This window comes from Catharus ustulatus, chromosome 3 (assembly GCF_009819885.2).
Source record: "Catharus ustulatus isolate bCatUst1 chromosome 3, bCatUst1.pri.v2, whole genome shotgun sequence".
Taxonomy (NCBI): Eukaryota; Metazoa; Chordata; class Aves; order Passeriformes; family Turdidae; genus Catharus; species Catharus ustulatus.
Genome location: NC_046223.1, coordinates 80,795,970 through 80,812,830, shown reverse-complemented (window position 1 = coordinate 80,812,830; position 16,861 = coordinate 80,795,970). Strand labels below are relative to the sequence as shown.

General features: G+C 40.0%; 1 protein-coding gene across 1 annotated transcript in view; it reads right to left on the bottom strand.

Moving 5' to 3' along the window:
- Positions 1-16,861, bottom strand: part of MDN1 (midasin AAA ATPase 1) — a 92,349-nt gene that overhangs the window by 31,770 nt on the left and 43,718 nt on the right. The window contains exons 44-63 of the mRNA XM_033054512.1: positions 16,336-16,495; positions 15,918-16,034; positions 15,084-15,292; positions 14,389-14,534; positions 13,710-13,912; positions 12,439-12,659; positions 11,292-11,405; positions 10,390-10,522; positions 9,611-9,720; positions 8,835-8,968; positions 8,274-8,434; positions 7,802-7,922; positions 5,763-5,973; positions 5,390-5,621; positions 4,577-4,703; positions 3,523-3,690; positions 3,170-3,384; positions 2,689-3,070; positions 2,398-2,507; positions 601-1,297 (exon numbers count right to left, since the gene is read on the bottom strand). Coding sequence (XP_032910403.1) covers positions 601-1,297; positions 2,398-2,507; positions 2,689-3,070; positions 3,170-3,384; positions 3,523-3,690; positions 4,577-4,703; positions 5,390-5,621; positions 5,763-5,973; positions 7,802-7,922; positions 8,274-8,434; positions 8,835-8,968; positions 9,611-9,720; positions 10,390-10,522; positions 11,292-11,405; positions 12,439-12,659; positions 13,710-13,912; positions 14,389-14,534; positions 15,084-15,292; positions 15,918-16,034; positions 16,336-16,495 — 3,971 coding nt within the window. The remainder of the gene's footprint in view (positions 1-600; positions 1,298-2,397; positions 2,508-2,688; positions 3,071-3,169; positions 3,385-3,522; positions 3,691-4,576; positions 4,704-5,389; positions 5,622-5,762; positions 5,974-7,801; positions 7,923-8,273; positions 8,435-8,834; positions 8,969-9,610; positions 9,721-10,389; positions 10,523-11,291; positions 11,406-12,438; positions 12,660-13,709; positions 13,913-14,388; positions 14,535-15,083; positions 15,293-15,917; positions 16,035-16,335; positions 16,496-16,861) is intronic.

The following is a 16,861-nucleotide window of genomic DNA, read 5'->3' as shown; positions in this document are numbered from 1 at the left end:
ATCGTTACTGGCTATAATTTCATGCCTTGATGTATTCAAACGAGTTAATCCTATATAGTACATCATATTTTACAATTAATTGGGAAAAAATTAGAAGCTTTTAAGGAACATCATACTAATAATTATCAAGATAAGGATCTCTAAAGATCATCTAATCCAACCCCTCTGCCATGGGCAGGGACATCTTCCACTAGGCCAGGTTGCTCAAAGCCCCATCCAATCACTCTCAAACACTTTCAGGGTTGCAGCATCCACAACTTCTCTGGACAACCTGTCCCTATGTCTCACCTTACACGTTTTTAACAATTATTTTCATACTTAATCTAGGTTTACACTCTTTCAGTTTAAAACTGTTATGTTTTGTTCTACAAGCCTTGGTAAAAAGTCTCCTCTCCTTTTTATAAACCCCTTAAAAGCCACAACAAGGTCTCCTTAGAGACATTTCTTCCCCCAGCTGAAAGCCCTTCTTCACAAAGAGGAGTGTTCCAGTCTCCCTGATGATTTCTGTGGCCCTCCTCTAGAGCTGTTTTAACACATCCATATCTTCCACAGGGGACAAGTTCACTGCAAGACTCCCAGTTACGGGCATCCAGAGCTTACCCGATACAGATGTCTGAAGAGCTGCAGAGATTTCTGATCCATTTCTCCTCTGCACAATACATGGGATCGAAGATGCAACAAAGCACTCACCAGGAGCTGTTCTAGAGTTGGGGAAGGCTGCTCAGCTCCCTCAGATCCTCCTTCAGAGTGCTTCAGAGAGAACTTTTTAAGTCCATTAAGCACCCCAACTGAATTCACTGAGCATAACATTTCTGCCTGAGCAAAGTGAGTGGGAAAGGCAGAGCCAACAGAAGGAAATGCCAGCAAAGCAGTGAGGAGGTTGGTGAGATCAGCTGGGCACACAGAGCTCTGCAGCACTGCACACGCTTCAGAAGCCACTAATCTCATGCCATGCTGCAGCTGCAGGATGGCAGCTTGGAGGGGAATGATGGCATCAGGGAACACAGCATACTGCTCTGCCAGGTGTTTTCTAAACTGCTGGTGGGATTGCTGCCACGATGCCTCTTCATTTAACAGGTTCTGTATAGCCTGCGGTGATTTAGGTCTCTCTCCACGGAGGAACTGCAGAAGGCGGGCTAGGAGGTCTTGGACTGAGGAAATCCGTGCTATGCTGTTGATGTACTGGTGAGCCTCCTGGTATAAACAATCATACAGTGGAGCTGGAGGCCTGAAGGCCTTCCTTCTGGAAAGACTGCTTATTTGCTCCTTCAACCCTTGCATTCTTTCATGCAACAGCCTGTTAAGAAATAACATTGATCAGTTTAGACATGGAAATATGTTTCATGCAAACTTGTTCAAATAGATCTAACATAGCAGTTAGATATAGGAAAAGATTAATCAGAAAATACTCTGCTAGTTTGTGTGAAACAGCAAATAAGGAAAAAACAAGGGACAGCCTTGTTGCGCACAGATGTAGATTTCTTCTCTCCCTGCCACTTCAACAAACTTCAAGTACTTTTTTCCTGCTACCTCACAGCTCTGTGAGCATTAAGAAAAAAAATAGTATTACCACAAGCAATTGGTAAAACTCTGCCATTCAGAGCCTGCTTTCAACGATTATCATTCTCTTTAAGCATGGAACTACCAGATCCTCTGTGTGTATAACAATGAAATCAAAAATTCCTATTAGAAGGGGAAAATAATGAATAATACACAGTTTTTATGTCCATGTACACAGAACATACCTGGAAGGCTGCAGAAAACTCTCTTTGCTTAAAATTTCCTGAGGACCTTAAATTCCTCTGATAAAAAAGAGCTACAAAAAGCCCCAGACAAAATAACTGTGGCTACAGATTCTGAATGTCAACAGTGTACTCCATGTGTTAAGAAATTTAATTCATCCTCAGCAACATCGGCAAAGGCTATTGTTAAAATACACACATGCAGATTTCTCCCCAGTAATATCAGCTGGAGAACTTTGTAAAATAGCACTGGCATGTATAATGGCTTTGAGAAACCACAGTGATAGATAATCCATCTCATTTCAACTGATTGATAACATTGTCACATTTTAAGAAAAGTACTGTAATTTAAATGTATGGGATTGCTTTTACTTCTGGGCATGGTTTCAACTTTATCAATATATGACAGTCACTGCTTTATTTGCTCTATTTACAGCAGTACAAAGTGTACAGACAATTCTTTACTGCAAGTAAAGAGCACAGCTGCTTCTTCTCTACCACCTCAAGATGTAAAATTGATACTGTAAAACCAGCAACTCTAGTTTCTACAGAGAGAGAGAAAAATTGTAAAGCTTTAGAGAAAAGCTTTGGAGCCTGAACACGCAAAGATGACATGTCCACTCTAAAAGAGAGGGGCTCAGTGCCTGGGTGTTACCTGATATGGGGATGAATATAGTTGCTAACTGTTTCATCTTCGATACTTCTCCCTGTATGCAACTGGGATGAAAAATCACGTGTTTTCCATTCACACTCCAGCTGGTATAACTAAAAAGGAAAGAATAAACCATTCACAGCAGCTCTGATTTTAGTAACCAAGGAGATACATCAACTTCTTGGACATTAAAAGAAGTTCTAACCGCATAGTTTAAAAATCATGACCAAGCCCAACTCTTCTGCATTGATTTTATACATAACAAGGTAAAAGCCAACTTGGCTTCATACTCACCTCTTCTTTTGAGTATTTGAGCTTGTATTCTCTTTTAACAGCTGGATCAAACCTGGTCTGTGGAAGCCACATCTGGATCTGCACCAGGCCAATGTTCACCCAGAGGCTTCCTCGCCAAGCTGTCTCTGGTAACTCCTGAAGCCCTTCCCCATAGAACTGGTGCAAGCAAGTGAGCAGAAGAAACAGGAATTCTTTAGGAAGTAATTCCTGATCGGTGATGCTTTCAAGTATCTTAAGAAGGTACTCATATGCAACAGGATCCTTGAGGCAGAGCTTCTCACAACACTCCAAAAATTCTTCCTGAAGATCCATTGGAATCAGATCTACCAGGGCAGAGAGTTGTCTGCTTAGCATTATTCCTTGCAGTCTAGCATCTGTATGTCTGGAGAAAAAGGAAAGAGAAAACATTAACACACAGTAAGCAACCCTCTGTAACATGCTTGATTTAAATAACATCTATGTGGAAGAGAGGTCTTAATACCTAAAATCTGCTATTGAAGAGACAGCCAGGTTGGTCCACAGAGCAGCGCTGACTTTGTGAAGCTGCTGTGCTCTCTCCATCCATTCTCCCAGTGTTACATGGGATGATGACAAGACAGGAAGCCCACTCACATCCCACTGGCATGTCTTGCTGCTGCTAGTTAGAATTTCAAAGAAGCACTTTGAGAAAACAGCTCGGGTCAAAATGCCTGGGCCCTAAATTAAGAGATTAAGAGTTAGATTGTTCAGATGCAACTTGCACTAACTATGCTAGAACTTACAATATTGCTTTAGAAAACTTGAACTAGCCAACAAGTGCATTCATAGAATTTGATTAGGTCAGAAGAGACAAACCTTCATAGAACGGTTCACATGGGATTTAGACAAGTTTTCCTCAGTTGCAGGCAGTGGCCTCCAAGTCAACCAGTAGTCTGGGTCCATGGTGAAAGTACTGCTCCAAAAGGATGCTAACACAGCATTAACTAGTTGAGAGGACAGAAGAGACATTTCTTCAGGGGATATCTAAGGAGAAAGAAAAAACTAGAGGTGAGAATAATGTACAGGGAGCAAAAGAGAATTAGGTACACACACAATATACAAAAAGGTTTTGATTCTGGTTTTTTTTTCTGTACAAGGTACTCTCCAAGATCCTTTCAAATCCCCGTAGCATTTGCTTACATCTCCTCAATGAAGAGTAAACTTTCTGAGGTTAGCACTGTCTCCTGTCTGTGAAATATGCAGCATGTTTACAGAGAAAGTTGTTAGAATACAGCAATACACCCTGTAATCCTGAGTGTGTAACCTTTACAAAAGGTTACAATACATGAGGGTACAGAGGCATGAAATGGGTAAAGCCATCCAATACTCTTCCCTGAAGCATTTAATGTGAACTTGTGTTTTACTGTGCTTTGTGGGAACACAACCACTGCATCATAAATATTAAGCAGAGTTATTAAATGTTCTATAGCAAATGCACCAAGTAGCTTTATCAGTCTGTTTGATTTACAACAGAACTAAAAAATTTTAGAGGTAATGGAACAGAGGAAAGCTTTTTTCAGCGCAAAATTACTTTGAATACATAGATATAACCAGGCTGGCACCTGCCATCCAAACAATTCCCCATTAGGTCACAGATACTGAACAATACAACCAAACAAAATCAGACAGAACTATGTTATTTAAGACTTTGCTGTATTTTATCTTTCAACATTGGGTTTTAATTACATTTTCTCAAGGCTTGCAGTTAATAACCTTTCTTGTTAAAAGAAGAATCAGCTTTTGTCAGGCAGAGGTAGAAAAACTGCAGGCCAAAAATCTTAGTGATACACATATTCTGAAGAACCTTGAATACTGCAGCAAAATTAATTAAACTAAAGATCTAATTTAATAAAATTAAACTTGTTCTTACTTCATTAAGGTGTAACAAGTGCCACATTCCAGAGAGCTGGTGAGAAGCAGCTGGTGTCAGTTTCAGAGAAAAAGCTATAAACTGAGCAAGATCTGAACAGATGCTTAATTCTTGACTGCAGTTCTTCCTGTAGCAGGTAAAAAAAAATACAACCTAAGCAGTGCTTAAGCAGGGTACATGAAATAAACCACTTGGATAGTAAAACAAATTAAGAATGGCAAGCAAAGTCACCAAAAGGTTAAAATGATAGCATTTCAAATGCTGGGGAAGAACAAGCACTCAAATTATACTCAAAATACTTGAATCCTTCAAAGTTAACAAAATCTAAACACAAGAGAACAGGGAAAAAGTGCAATCTCCTGTAGCTACAAGCTCCATGTTGAGCAAAACATACAAAACATTTGGGGACAAACCATTTCCTAGCTTTATGCCTTTTGTGAAAAGTCAGAACTTTGTTGAATTCAAAAGTGAACCAGTGATTCAAAGTGTCTCGTCACACAAAAAATTACTTTCACTGAAATCCATAAATGAATAGCTTTCTTTTAAGGAATGGTAAACCAGACCAAAAAAAAAAAAAAAAAACCCAGACTTGGTTCCTTATAACAATACTAACACTTCTTAAATTAATAATGTTAATTTAAACTATGATTCTGTGCGTGTGCAGTTACACAGAAGGATGCATGCATACTAGATATATATGCACATACAACAGATTTACATGCAGATGTAAAGCACCAAAGTTACAGCTCCTGTCTAGGGATTCAGAATATCATGAAAGGAAGATATGAGTTCTTAGTCCAAACTTCTTCTTACCTTCTTGCACAAGCCTTGGCCATGTAATCTGCTGTTAGTTTGTACTGCCAGAGCACCCCTATGTATTCCATTGCAGGCCACAGCTGAACCTGACTGCAGAGCTGGTTTAGCAGGGCAGGGTCTAACTGGCTGGAGATGGTGTCTTCAGGAAGCCTTTCTTCTGAATAACTACACATGACTCCTTCTGCTTTCAGCTGAGAATGTACAGCTTTCAAAAATATCTGTAGCTGACCTGTTTGACAGAATATAAGAGGCACATAAATGCATGTACTATGTTTCTTGTCAGTGAACATTTAACATCCTTGTCATCTGTGTACAAAAGAATAGAGATGGCAGCAATCATCCTGCTAAGCTCTTCACAAGTGTTACCTACCCAGACTAACATCTTCTAAATGATTGGCTCTTATTATCAGGCCATCAGCTTGCAGCAATGCTTTCTTCATCTTCACTCCTGTAGCAGCAATTTTCACACAGCACATTTTTTCCTGCCATCTACTTTCTCCACAGGCCAATCTTAGCTCCAAGATGTTCAGTGGTTTGCTGAGAGCTTTTAACTGAGAAAAACATTCCATGCCCAGTTTATCCTGGAAACATGAAAAGGACAATTTGTTTCAGCAGCACTAACAAAACACAAACAGGATTTGTGACTGCAGATAAAACTAAAATTTTAAATTCACATGCACACAACTAAAGTACAACTATATATAACCAGCCTGAAATAACAGCTTAAAAATAATCCTTTAGTAGCCTGACTCAATACACCAGGAAGACAGAAATTGAAACAGATGGCTACAATTCCTCCTTGTGAAGCTAGGATTTTTTCCCATCATGAAGAAACTACATAGATCATGCAGACAAATAGTACTTCAACTTGGCAACTAATTTAAATCAAGAGCAATAAATACACAAAATAATACAAAATACCAGAAATTACAGTAATTTCACGAATACAAGCCGCACCAATTTGACCAAAATTTTGGTGGAAACCCGGAAGTGCGGCTAATATTCCGGGGCGGCTAATCTATTAACAAAATTCTAAAAGCTGCCAACACGGAAGTGAGAGCCCGCGGCAGCCCCAAGCCAAGCTGGAGCCCGGCGAGCGAAAGCGCCGCCGCGAGCGAAAGCGCCGCCGCGAGCCGCCGCGAGCGCGCCGCCGCGAGCCGCGAAAGCGCCGCCGCGAGCCGCGAAAGCGCCGCGGGGCGGGCGCGGCGCTCGCGAGGCGCGGCGCGGGGCGAGCGAAAGCGGCAGCGGGGCGGACGGCGAGCCCGGCGGCGGCAGCCCTGCCAGCCGGGCGAGCGAACGCGGCAGCGGGGCGGTGCTGACGGGAGAGGGGGGCCAGCGAGCCCGGCGGCGGCGGCAGCACCACCCGGCCAGCCCCGCCGAGCCGTGGCGCTGAGCTGGGCCACCCGGCCCCGTCGGCAACCATGAGCGGGCCGAGCCTGCCTGGCCCCGCCCCGAGCCAGTAAAGCCCGCTATGCCGCGATCCTCTTACTAATTGGCCAATTTGTGAAAGCTGCGCACGGATTCTCGCGACGAACGAAAGCGCGGCTAATATTCGGGGTGCGGCTTATCTATTGACAAAGACAGCAACATTGTCGAGGCACCGGGGGTGCGGCTTATAATCCGTGCGGCTTGTATTCGTGAAACTACTGTACTGTCGCTTACAAGAAATTGTAGTTTACACCTGCAATTTAAATACATTTGGAACTTAGATACATTAGATACATTTAGATGCCTAAATACATTGGGATCTCTCCAAATTCTTAGTAAGCACAGAACGTTCTTCAGTCTCACAAAGTGACTATGTCCATTTTTGACAGCTGAGTAGCCTTGAGAGATAAGGTCATAAAAACCTAGGTCAAAGTACTAGTCACCCGCATGACTGCACATGACTACTTGTGCACTCCTTTTAAATAGGGACTTGTATCCTCTAGAAAATTTACTGATTTTTTTAAAATTGAATTACAACGAATTCTGAAATATACTGAGAGCAAACTCCCAAACTGTCAAAGTTAATAGGTCTTGTTCAGGGGAGTCATAAGGCAGCCCCACCCTATGCTGCACAAAAGGAAGTGCACAGGCTGTTCTAAATACACGTATGTTCACTGAATAAGCTGGTGGCATACTGATATTCACAAGTCTCCAAAACAGAGCAAGGAGTAGCATTTTTATTACTCAGGCATCCCTTTGTATTAAGTGAGTATTTTCCATAATAATTAATACCAGAAATGCCGTACCTGTATAACTGATATATTTCCCAAAAGATAGGTACTGAAATTTTCTTTTCAATCAATCTAGCAAACACAAAACAATTGTGGTTTGGCTGTCCTGTAAAGCAAGTGCTGTAAATACATTAAAGCCTATCTGGACATTGCTGGAAATACAAATCCTTTGCAAACAGAATACTGGTACCTTAAAAGGAAGGGGTCTTCCTAGAGACTTCTGTAGTATCTTCATATTGGCTGAATTACCAGCAGGATTGACCAAGCAGTTCTGAATCTGCTGTGAAACAGACTGAATTTCCCTGGAAATCCTTGTAGAAGAAAAAATAAAAGAAGGGAGGGACAGATGGGAGAAAAAAAGCCCATGGTTAACAGAAGTTCAAGAAACAAGGTAAAAGGATGCATAAGGAAATCTTTCTCTCATCTTTTCACTAAAGGGGGTAAAAATTTTAGATGATCATTTGAGCAAGCAGAAGCACAATGCTAGGAAACACAAATTTTAAAAACAAACAGCTACTCAATATGTTATTTGCATCACTAATGGAACACAACTTAGGACACTAATCTAAACAATGCTAAGTAGCTATAATGCTAAAGAAAAGAATCATTTATACAGCCATTTAACAGAAACAAATCAAAATCCACCAAAGCAAGCCACTCACTTGTTCTGGTCTGATCCAATAAGCATCTGAGGAATTCTGTCAATGAGGTGTTTCATAACCCAGTGCCAGTGCAGAGCCAGGAGAGACAGCCCTGATGAATCCACTGTGACTGTGTCAGAGATGGCCCAGAACCGGTCCCGCCACAGCGAGCAGCACAAAACCTAGGAACAAACCACGGAGGTCACACAATACTTCCTCCTTCAAAAACCAACCAATCCCTGCACCAAGTCTACAATGTCAAGATTTCACCAAAGTTATATTAATGGTCTGAAGAGGGAGAAGTCTGACCTGCATGTCAGCTGTCCAGGTTCAGACAATCTTATCACAGATAAAAATGGATACTCTGTTTATCATCAATGGAGAGCACAGCACAGTTCATGCCATCCTAAGCAGGTATTAGAGGGCAGAAATACAGCCACTGAAACAAACATGATTATTTGCCTACTCTTAGGCATATCCTGAATACAAACAGAAGCACTGCAGTTTATTTCATAGTCCCTGCTCTGCGCACAATCTCATTTCACTTAACTTCCATAAACGTACTGTGGAAAGTCTACTCACATCATGTGTGTCATCATCACTTAAGGCCACTTGAGTAGACTTCACCCAGTGAAGGACAAATGCATCCCAAAGTTCAAAGAAAGCAGCAAGGTTGACCACGATCCCATGAGGAAGACAGTTGTAACTTCCTGGATCTGAGGTTTGGGGAAGAGGAAAAGAAGGCAGAGACTGAATATTCCAGCCACATCACATGACACAAATGGGTCAACTTCTGATAACTAGAACCTCTCTATGACTGAGAAAAATCACAACCCGAGAAGATCCAAGAAATGAAGCAATAAATATTTTCACAATAATAATTTATTCTCTATTACCTCTATGCATTTTATACATATATTAAAAAATCCATAAAGAGGGATTCCTTTATCAATTGCTTCTATGCAGTACATTGACCTCATCACTAAATTTTACCCATTGTTTTAGAAGCAAAACTTCCTACTTACATAAAAAAAACTCCACATCTGAAGAACTTGGTTATTCTTATTAGCTAAAGACAGAATGCTATTCCAGTTTCTCTTCACTGTCACCCTGAATTTTGGTTAATTAAGAGAGAAATCATTCACTGATAACCTCATAGAGGCAGGACAAATAGTGTAGCCTAAGGTACATCTAATTTAAGAATGTGTTAGATACCACACTAGCTCTCATTTGACTGCTTTACATTCACATATTCTTTCTTTGCACACCATGTTTAAAGTAGAGATTTCATAACAATGCAAATGAACCATATTTCAAATTGACTACATAATCAAAAGGAACAGTGAAAATCAACCCACTTTTGTGGAAATCCAGAGACATTCTTAAGACACTGTTTCTTGGCTTCTTGCTGGCAATCAAACCCTTCTCAATATAACTTCTTTTTTCTTGGTCAAGAAATAACACTGCCCTGAAGTAAAAAAAATAAAGCTGTTATCAGTCCAGTACTGTTTTAAACCTTGGCCTTATGAGAATGGTGAACTACAACATGACATTTGAACTACAAAGTGATATAATATGTTCAGTGTATTATGGAAGAAGTACAAGATGCCACACAACTAATTGCTTGAAAATGGTTTCTGTAGAAGCAAGCTTCACAAGGAGCAGATTCCTGACTTCACCAGAAGAAAAAAACCAGTGAGCTGCTAAACACGTGCAACACCATGGCCTGTAGGATATACGAGCAGCTGCTTCCTTATACTTTAACTTCAAAATCTATGTACTTTTAAATCTTATTAGGAAAAACAATCCAAAAGCAGGGCAACTACTGCAGTTTTCTCAGAGATCTCACACTGCTGCTTCTGCCTCTTTAATGCTTTATCCCTCAATTCTGATTTGTCCTTGAAGAACTGCAGCCTGTATGGAAAGTTGGGAGCTCTGCTCCTATATTAAGTGATTGTGTTCAATGTGCATCTACAGAAAACGCAAAGAATTTAAATACCTGTACAAAAACCTCTGCCTGGTATTTTAGATCACACCTATCAAAACTTAAAAAGACACTTGGCAGACACCTCAAGTGTTTACTCAGCACTGATTACAGAAATTTGGCACTCTTTACAAGGGTTTTCTTGTAACCCACCGATTTGCTGCAGACTTCAAAAGCATGAGAAGCTGGTCTGTGTGTTCCATTTCTGTATCAAAGTTCACAGAATTTCTGATGATCTCCAAAAACTGCATATTCCATCTTGGGTCCAGAGGCATCACATGTTCATCTGGAAAGGCAGACAAGATAGGACAGCAGTGAAACATGACTCAGTTCTTTTCTTGGACCCCTGCCTATGCAAGAACATTAGGGAAAGAAAGAAGCAGCTTAGGAGGAAGGCAATCAAATTGTCTCACTCCAGATATACAAACAGAAAAGCATTCAAACTGACTGCAGGTTCTGTAAAACAGAACAGTAACAGTAAATTAAACAGGGGTTAGAGCACCCAAACAGAGCTCAGAAACTCAAGTCTGGCTCACAGTCCAGGCAAAACACCCAAGACCATCCATAAAGGGCCCAGTGTCACTGTATGCAGCTTTCATGCACCTAACAAGCTTGGAAAGGAAGCCACAAGTCTGAGCTCCCCACAAAACATCAAGGCAAAATTACAGGCCAACCCATGGGTTTCAAAGAGCCTATATTATCAGGTCAGAAAGGCAGTGAATATTTGAATCACTCTTCAGAACATCACTCTGAGCTGTAGGAATACATCTACATACACAGCCAGGACTCATGGGCAGAGCACTCATCTCTAACTTGAATAGCATCAATACATCCAATTGCCATATTTGCTGTTCTAAACAGCAAGAATGTTTGTATTTGTTCTATTTTTTTTGTTTTGTTTTGTTTTCTTTGTTGCACTCTCTTTCATGATAAAGGCAACATATATTTAGAAATTAGCCTTTGTTTCGCTACGTACATTTCCTAAGAAGGGTTGCAGTGTATTCAGAGAACAAAAAAAGGAAACAATGTTTTGCATCCATCTTTTTCAGGAGTACCTGTCATATTTGGCTGTAGCAACTTGATCATGTTACTGACTCCAGATGAGAGGGGACTGGCATAAAAACAACCAAGGGCTACAGCACCTGCTTCCAGCTGAATCCGCACTGAATCTGCAGGTGAAGAGGAGAGAACATGGGCAGAAAAGAGCATTTAGTACAAATCAAGAAAAGTAGCTTCAACTGAGCCAGCACAAGCAGACTGAATCATATCTGTGCATACACTCTGGATATGATGGTTGGTCATATTTTGTATTAGCTCTAAAAGGTCTTAAAAGCACCAGAAGTCACAGCTGAAGACATAAATCCTATAAATCCTTATATTCCATAAATATAAGGAATTCTAGTTGAACTGTAGATACTATATGTATGCTAGTTTGTGAAGATACATTAAGTTATACCTTCAAATCTTCCTCTCAATACTTTGTTGGTTTTTTTTTTTGGGGGGGGGTGGGGGGGACAACTCTTACTTTCTTTACAATTAAAAAAAAAAAGCACAGTTTTCATTAAAGTAATTTTTTACATATTTTCTACTTTACAGATCTACCTGCCTGAAAAGATGGCAAAATAAAGGGGAAACAATTAATATAGAGACAGCATAGTCTGAGATTTCAGACCATAGATGAAAGCTAAACATGTGAATTATTTGGACTAATGCCTGCCTAAATGCTCCATGAGTTTAATGCAATTACCTCTGTAATTCACTGAATAGTTCATCTCAGCTATTATCCTGAATGTTCAGAAAACCTTGCTTCATGAAATCTCAGTTCTGCAGTTTCTTGGCTTTCTAAGCATTCGTATTTTAACAGAAGGCCTTTGACTGCTTTCACTGTCACTATGAAAAGCAGTGAAAAGATATATTTGCTTATACAGTCCAAAACTGATAAAAAAATATCTAATTCAGAAGTGACAAGTTACACACATGGCTGAGCAATAAAAGGTAATGTTTAGCCCAAATCTCCTTACTTCCCTAACACGCACAACCTGTATCTGTCCTTCCCTGGAGCCTCCATGCCCTTGAGTTAGTGTGGGTAGTCGAGTCTTCATAACTCATACTTTGGAATGGTCTGGATGTTTTCATAGAAGACTTAAGATTTGCAAAACCATAACAACTCAGCCCTTGGACAAAAGTAAAATGATTACATACCAAGCCCCTGTGGTAGATTTTTAGCTAAGGAGTTAAGCCATTTAACTCTTAATTTCCAATCTTGATTGGTCGCCTTTTCTATGAACAATTTCACTGAAGCCTGGAGAACTTCCATTTTGTCCATCCAGTTTGCATCTATCTCAACAGCACTGAACTTGAGACTCTCGGGATTAGTGCACTGCATAACTCTCTTCAGATCTTCCAGAGTCACTGGTAATGTCCTGAAACATAAAGAAGTCCAGCAATCAAGGGCTTAATCTGCCAGATCCAGGAAAAAACATATTTTGCAAGTCAAGCTATGCAAACATCTTTAGGCATCAGTGTAGCAATACAATGATCTTTCCTCCTTCCTTTAGCTTTAAAACCAGTTTCCAACTTCAAATCAGCTGGCAGCGTCTATTAGGACCTCACTATTGCCAAAAATTCATTCAGTATCCCAAGAAAACATGTACAGAATTTCACTGAGAAATTATAATTGATTTGTGCACCAGAATGATATGCAATGTTAAATTAAAAAAGACAAAGGTAGGAAGTGGCATTGAGCAAAAAATAAACAACAAAACTGAATAAAAAACAGTCAACAACACAGCATATTGCTAAGAGTTTACAATTTCAACTTTGTGTCTTAGTACAAACTTCCACAGCTTGTTCTTTCACCAGAAGCAACCTACAGTACCTGTCCAGAGTAGGTTATTAAGCAAAGAAGGCAGAAACAAAGTTTTTGCACCAGTGTTGTAAAAATTAACAGCTATATTGCAGAAGAAAAAATTTAAAAATTCTTTTATATACCCCCTGCACAGGGGGTAATAATGCTTCTTTCAGACAGCTCTGTCTGAAAAAGGAAATTTGCGTTTTTACATTAAGCTACTGGACCAAAAATTACTGATAAATAATTAAGGTTTTATTAAAGCTTATAAGGAAAGTAAAGGAAGATATTTTGGGGCGCTTACTACCTACTAAATCCAGTGTTTGCATTCACATTTTCTGCTAAAAAGCTCTCAAAAAAATGAGTCAAATGCACTTATTGAACATTAAAAAGTCATGTATTTTCAATGCATTTGGAAGACTTAAGAATAAAGCAGTAAATAATTAAATTTCCATTTGCAGTGGTCGTATGGAACAGTAACATGAACACAGTTACAGAGTATGACAATCACAGTCTCTACCTGCACAATTTGATGAAGACAGGATTTTGCAATAAACAGTGATGTACCATGAATAGTTCACATATACTGTTTCTCATTTACTGGACAAAAAAATTTCCTGCCTACCTGCAGTTTCTGAGGTTTAGTCTATGCAGACAATACATCAGGACGTGTCCATCACTCTGGACTGTGGAAAGGAGTGAGTCTTCAGCTGCAAACAGCCCCGAAGGCAGCGAGTCTGGCCACAATCCCACTGCCAGCAAGGACTCACCCCAAGTGTCAGGGGAAGCCAGAGAGGAAGCATGCCTCGTAACCAATTCTAACACAAGCTACAACAAACAACCAAAAAAGCAGTTTAGAGTCAGATTCAAACATGCATTCAAGCACAACTCATGAAACTCTTTAATTACATCTATTTATTATGAAATTATTATAGACCAAGTCTTCTACAAACACAAGTACACAAAAAAAGTACCAAAATATTCCTATCAGAAGTGAGATAACACACTGTGCAGTTTCAAAGAGGAAATGAATGTTTCTACAGATGACAGTGTGCACAGTGTTACAGGTTACAGATCTATCAGCATGAACATCCCTAAGTCTCAACTGAAGCTGTTACAAACTACAAGCCTCAGAGTCCAAACAGGATATTTATTGTTTGGTTCATCTCTCCAAGAGCACCATCTTCATCAGTCTCCTGCACAGGCACTTACGAAACAGAGGATTTCAAACACTAGCCTCATGAAGTTAAATTTTTCACTTATCTAGATGAGCTAAGAAAAGCTTTCAAATATAGGATTTTTACCTTTTGGTTAATCTGCAGTTGTTGTGAGTGGCCATAAACTTCCCAACAGGCTCTGTAAAAAGACTTTGCTAATCCAAGGCCTCTTTTTATTTGCTGCACAATTAATACAGCAGCCTGAAGCAAAGGTGACAAAGATGACACAGAACCTGAAAGATACACAGCAATTAGAGCGGCACAAATGTTTAGCAACTGTCAGCCCTTTCATCTAACAAACACCACTTTAGGTGTCATGATACAAAACAAACACATCCTGCTCTCCTGAAAGTTGAATGGATTCTTCCCAAGGCTGGTAAGAAAATCTGACAAGACTGTAAAATCACAGATGACCAGCTCAAAATAAGACGTCAAACATCTGAGACGAATGAAACTCAGCTGCAAAGTACAACCTGTGCAAACACTCTATTTTGCTGATCTTCACTTTGAATACACTGCCTTCCTGACAGCAAGGGACACAAGACATGTGCCAGTGTCTGATGTTCCCTTAACAAAGCAGTGTAGTTGCCCCTTTTTCATGACTTGGGCCTACTTCCTGGGAAGGTAAACAACCAATTCAAAAGTACCTGATTACAGTTTTATATGCTTATTTATATCAGCACATAACACAATAAAATAACCAAGGTTTAATACTAAAGACTTCATCCATATATATGTAATGAGCCCACGTTGCTAAAGAATACTGAGCAGACTTTTTTTACCTGTTATTGCTGCCTTGGTTTCTGAATGCACAGCCAGAAGTGCATCACAGACACTATCTCCAACTAAACCCAAGCCATGCAGGAGTAACTTCAAATCCAGACTGTCCAGCATATTTCCATCATTCTCCCCAGGAATGTAAATTTCAATCCCACGATTCCGCATGGCTCTGGATATCTCCCCATGAACTGGATCCATAGAAAGGAAAAGCCTGTTGGATATTAGAAAAGAAGAATTAACGTTGGAATGGACCTACAACAATCATCCATTTTCCTGTCCTGAATTTATAACAGGTAGGAATTATACAGAATCCTGTTACATTCTCCTCCCCAGAGACTACTTCAGGTCTGAGAGACTGCCAATCTGGGTGGTTTGTTGGGGTTTTTAAAGTCCTGTCACTTCAGGAAACTCAAATTTATGTATGGGATGGAAAAAGCTGGGAAGAAAATTATTATGCCCATATATCAGCTTTCATAACCAGTATATCTCAAGACTTCATCATCCTCAATGCATGTACCCTCAGTTTCATTACAGTGAGACAGGGAAGTGCTGAAATCCTAAATTAGAAATGCAAAATCAAGGCAGAGGCACGCTGCTATGAATTTTCCTGTGCAATAGTTTGTGTTGCACCAGGGATATAAAGCAAAGCCTCTTAAGCTCTCTTTTATATGCTCACAGTGCAGTTTTCCTCCCTGCGAGAATGTCACTACACTACAGGGCTAACTGAACAGCATTCACAGCATCAAAAGACTGGCTCTCGCATGACATTTTTATTCTAAACCTGCTATTTGACAAAGGAGGGGAAAAAACAAAAACCAAAAGGCAGAAATAAATACCTGAAGTTTGGATGAGGAGCTATGGTAGGAATGGTGCCATCTATGACACCTCTCTCACTCATGGTCAGAACACCTCCTGGTTCAAGCAAAGCATTCAAGCGGTCCAGCACAGAAGGGCTACATGCAAAACAAATTCATGTGGTCATAAAAAGGTACCAGTTTGACCCCTTTCTGATCTGAAATCAAAATGGTACCAATCTTAAGCAAAAGCCAAACAGTTAACTACTTTATAAGGCAACATGAAAACTGTCAAGTGCTAAGCTGTCAGAGAAGGAAGATACTCTTCCAGAAAATCTAAGTTATTGCTCCTGTGTATTATCAAATGCAAAATATTCAAGTTGTGACCCACTCAGTAAGAGGTAAAGTCAATCAGGGAAGTCAAAGGGTTCACCGAAACAAGGCCACTAAAATCTCTTACTTGCAGAAATTAACATTGTCCATTAAGAGCCAGTCTCCAGACTGCAGGGCTTGAACCAACATCCCATCTACCCACTCAAAAGTGCCATGGCTGTTGCAGTCAGCAGCCTGGGCCTGCTGCAGCTTGAAACGCCGGAACTCTTCTACCAGGTGAGCAAACTCTGAAAGGAAACACATCTTGCACTGAGACTTACATTAATGAAGTAGCTTCCAGCATCATTCAGGAAAAACAGTAGTTATTTTGTTAATAAACATATATTTTTTTATTAATAAACATATCTGCTTCCTACTTTTTAAGGGAATGTAACATTTAGAGACCCCAGCTCTTCAGTAACCTCTCACAGGCAAAATCCATGTGAACAGAAAATGTTTGCAAGCACAAAGAAATATAAAACAGATTGACACTTTACTCCCTAAACAGGTACTTTTCTGCATCACTTCTCCCCTATTAGATGAAATTTCATGAGTATTAATGCCTTATTATAATAACAATGATTAAAAAAAAAGAAGGAAAACCAACATACATA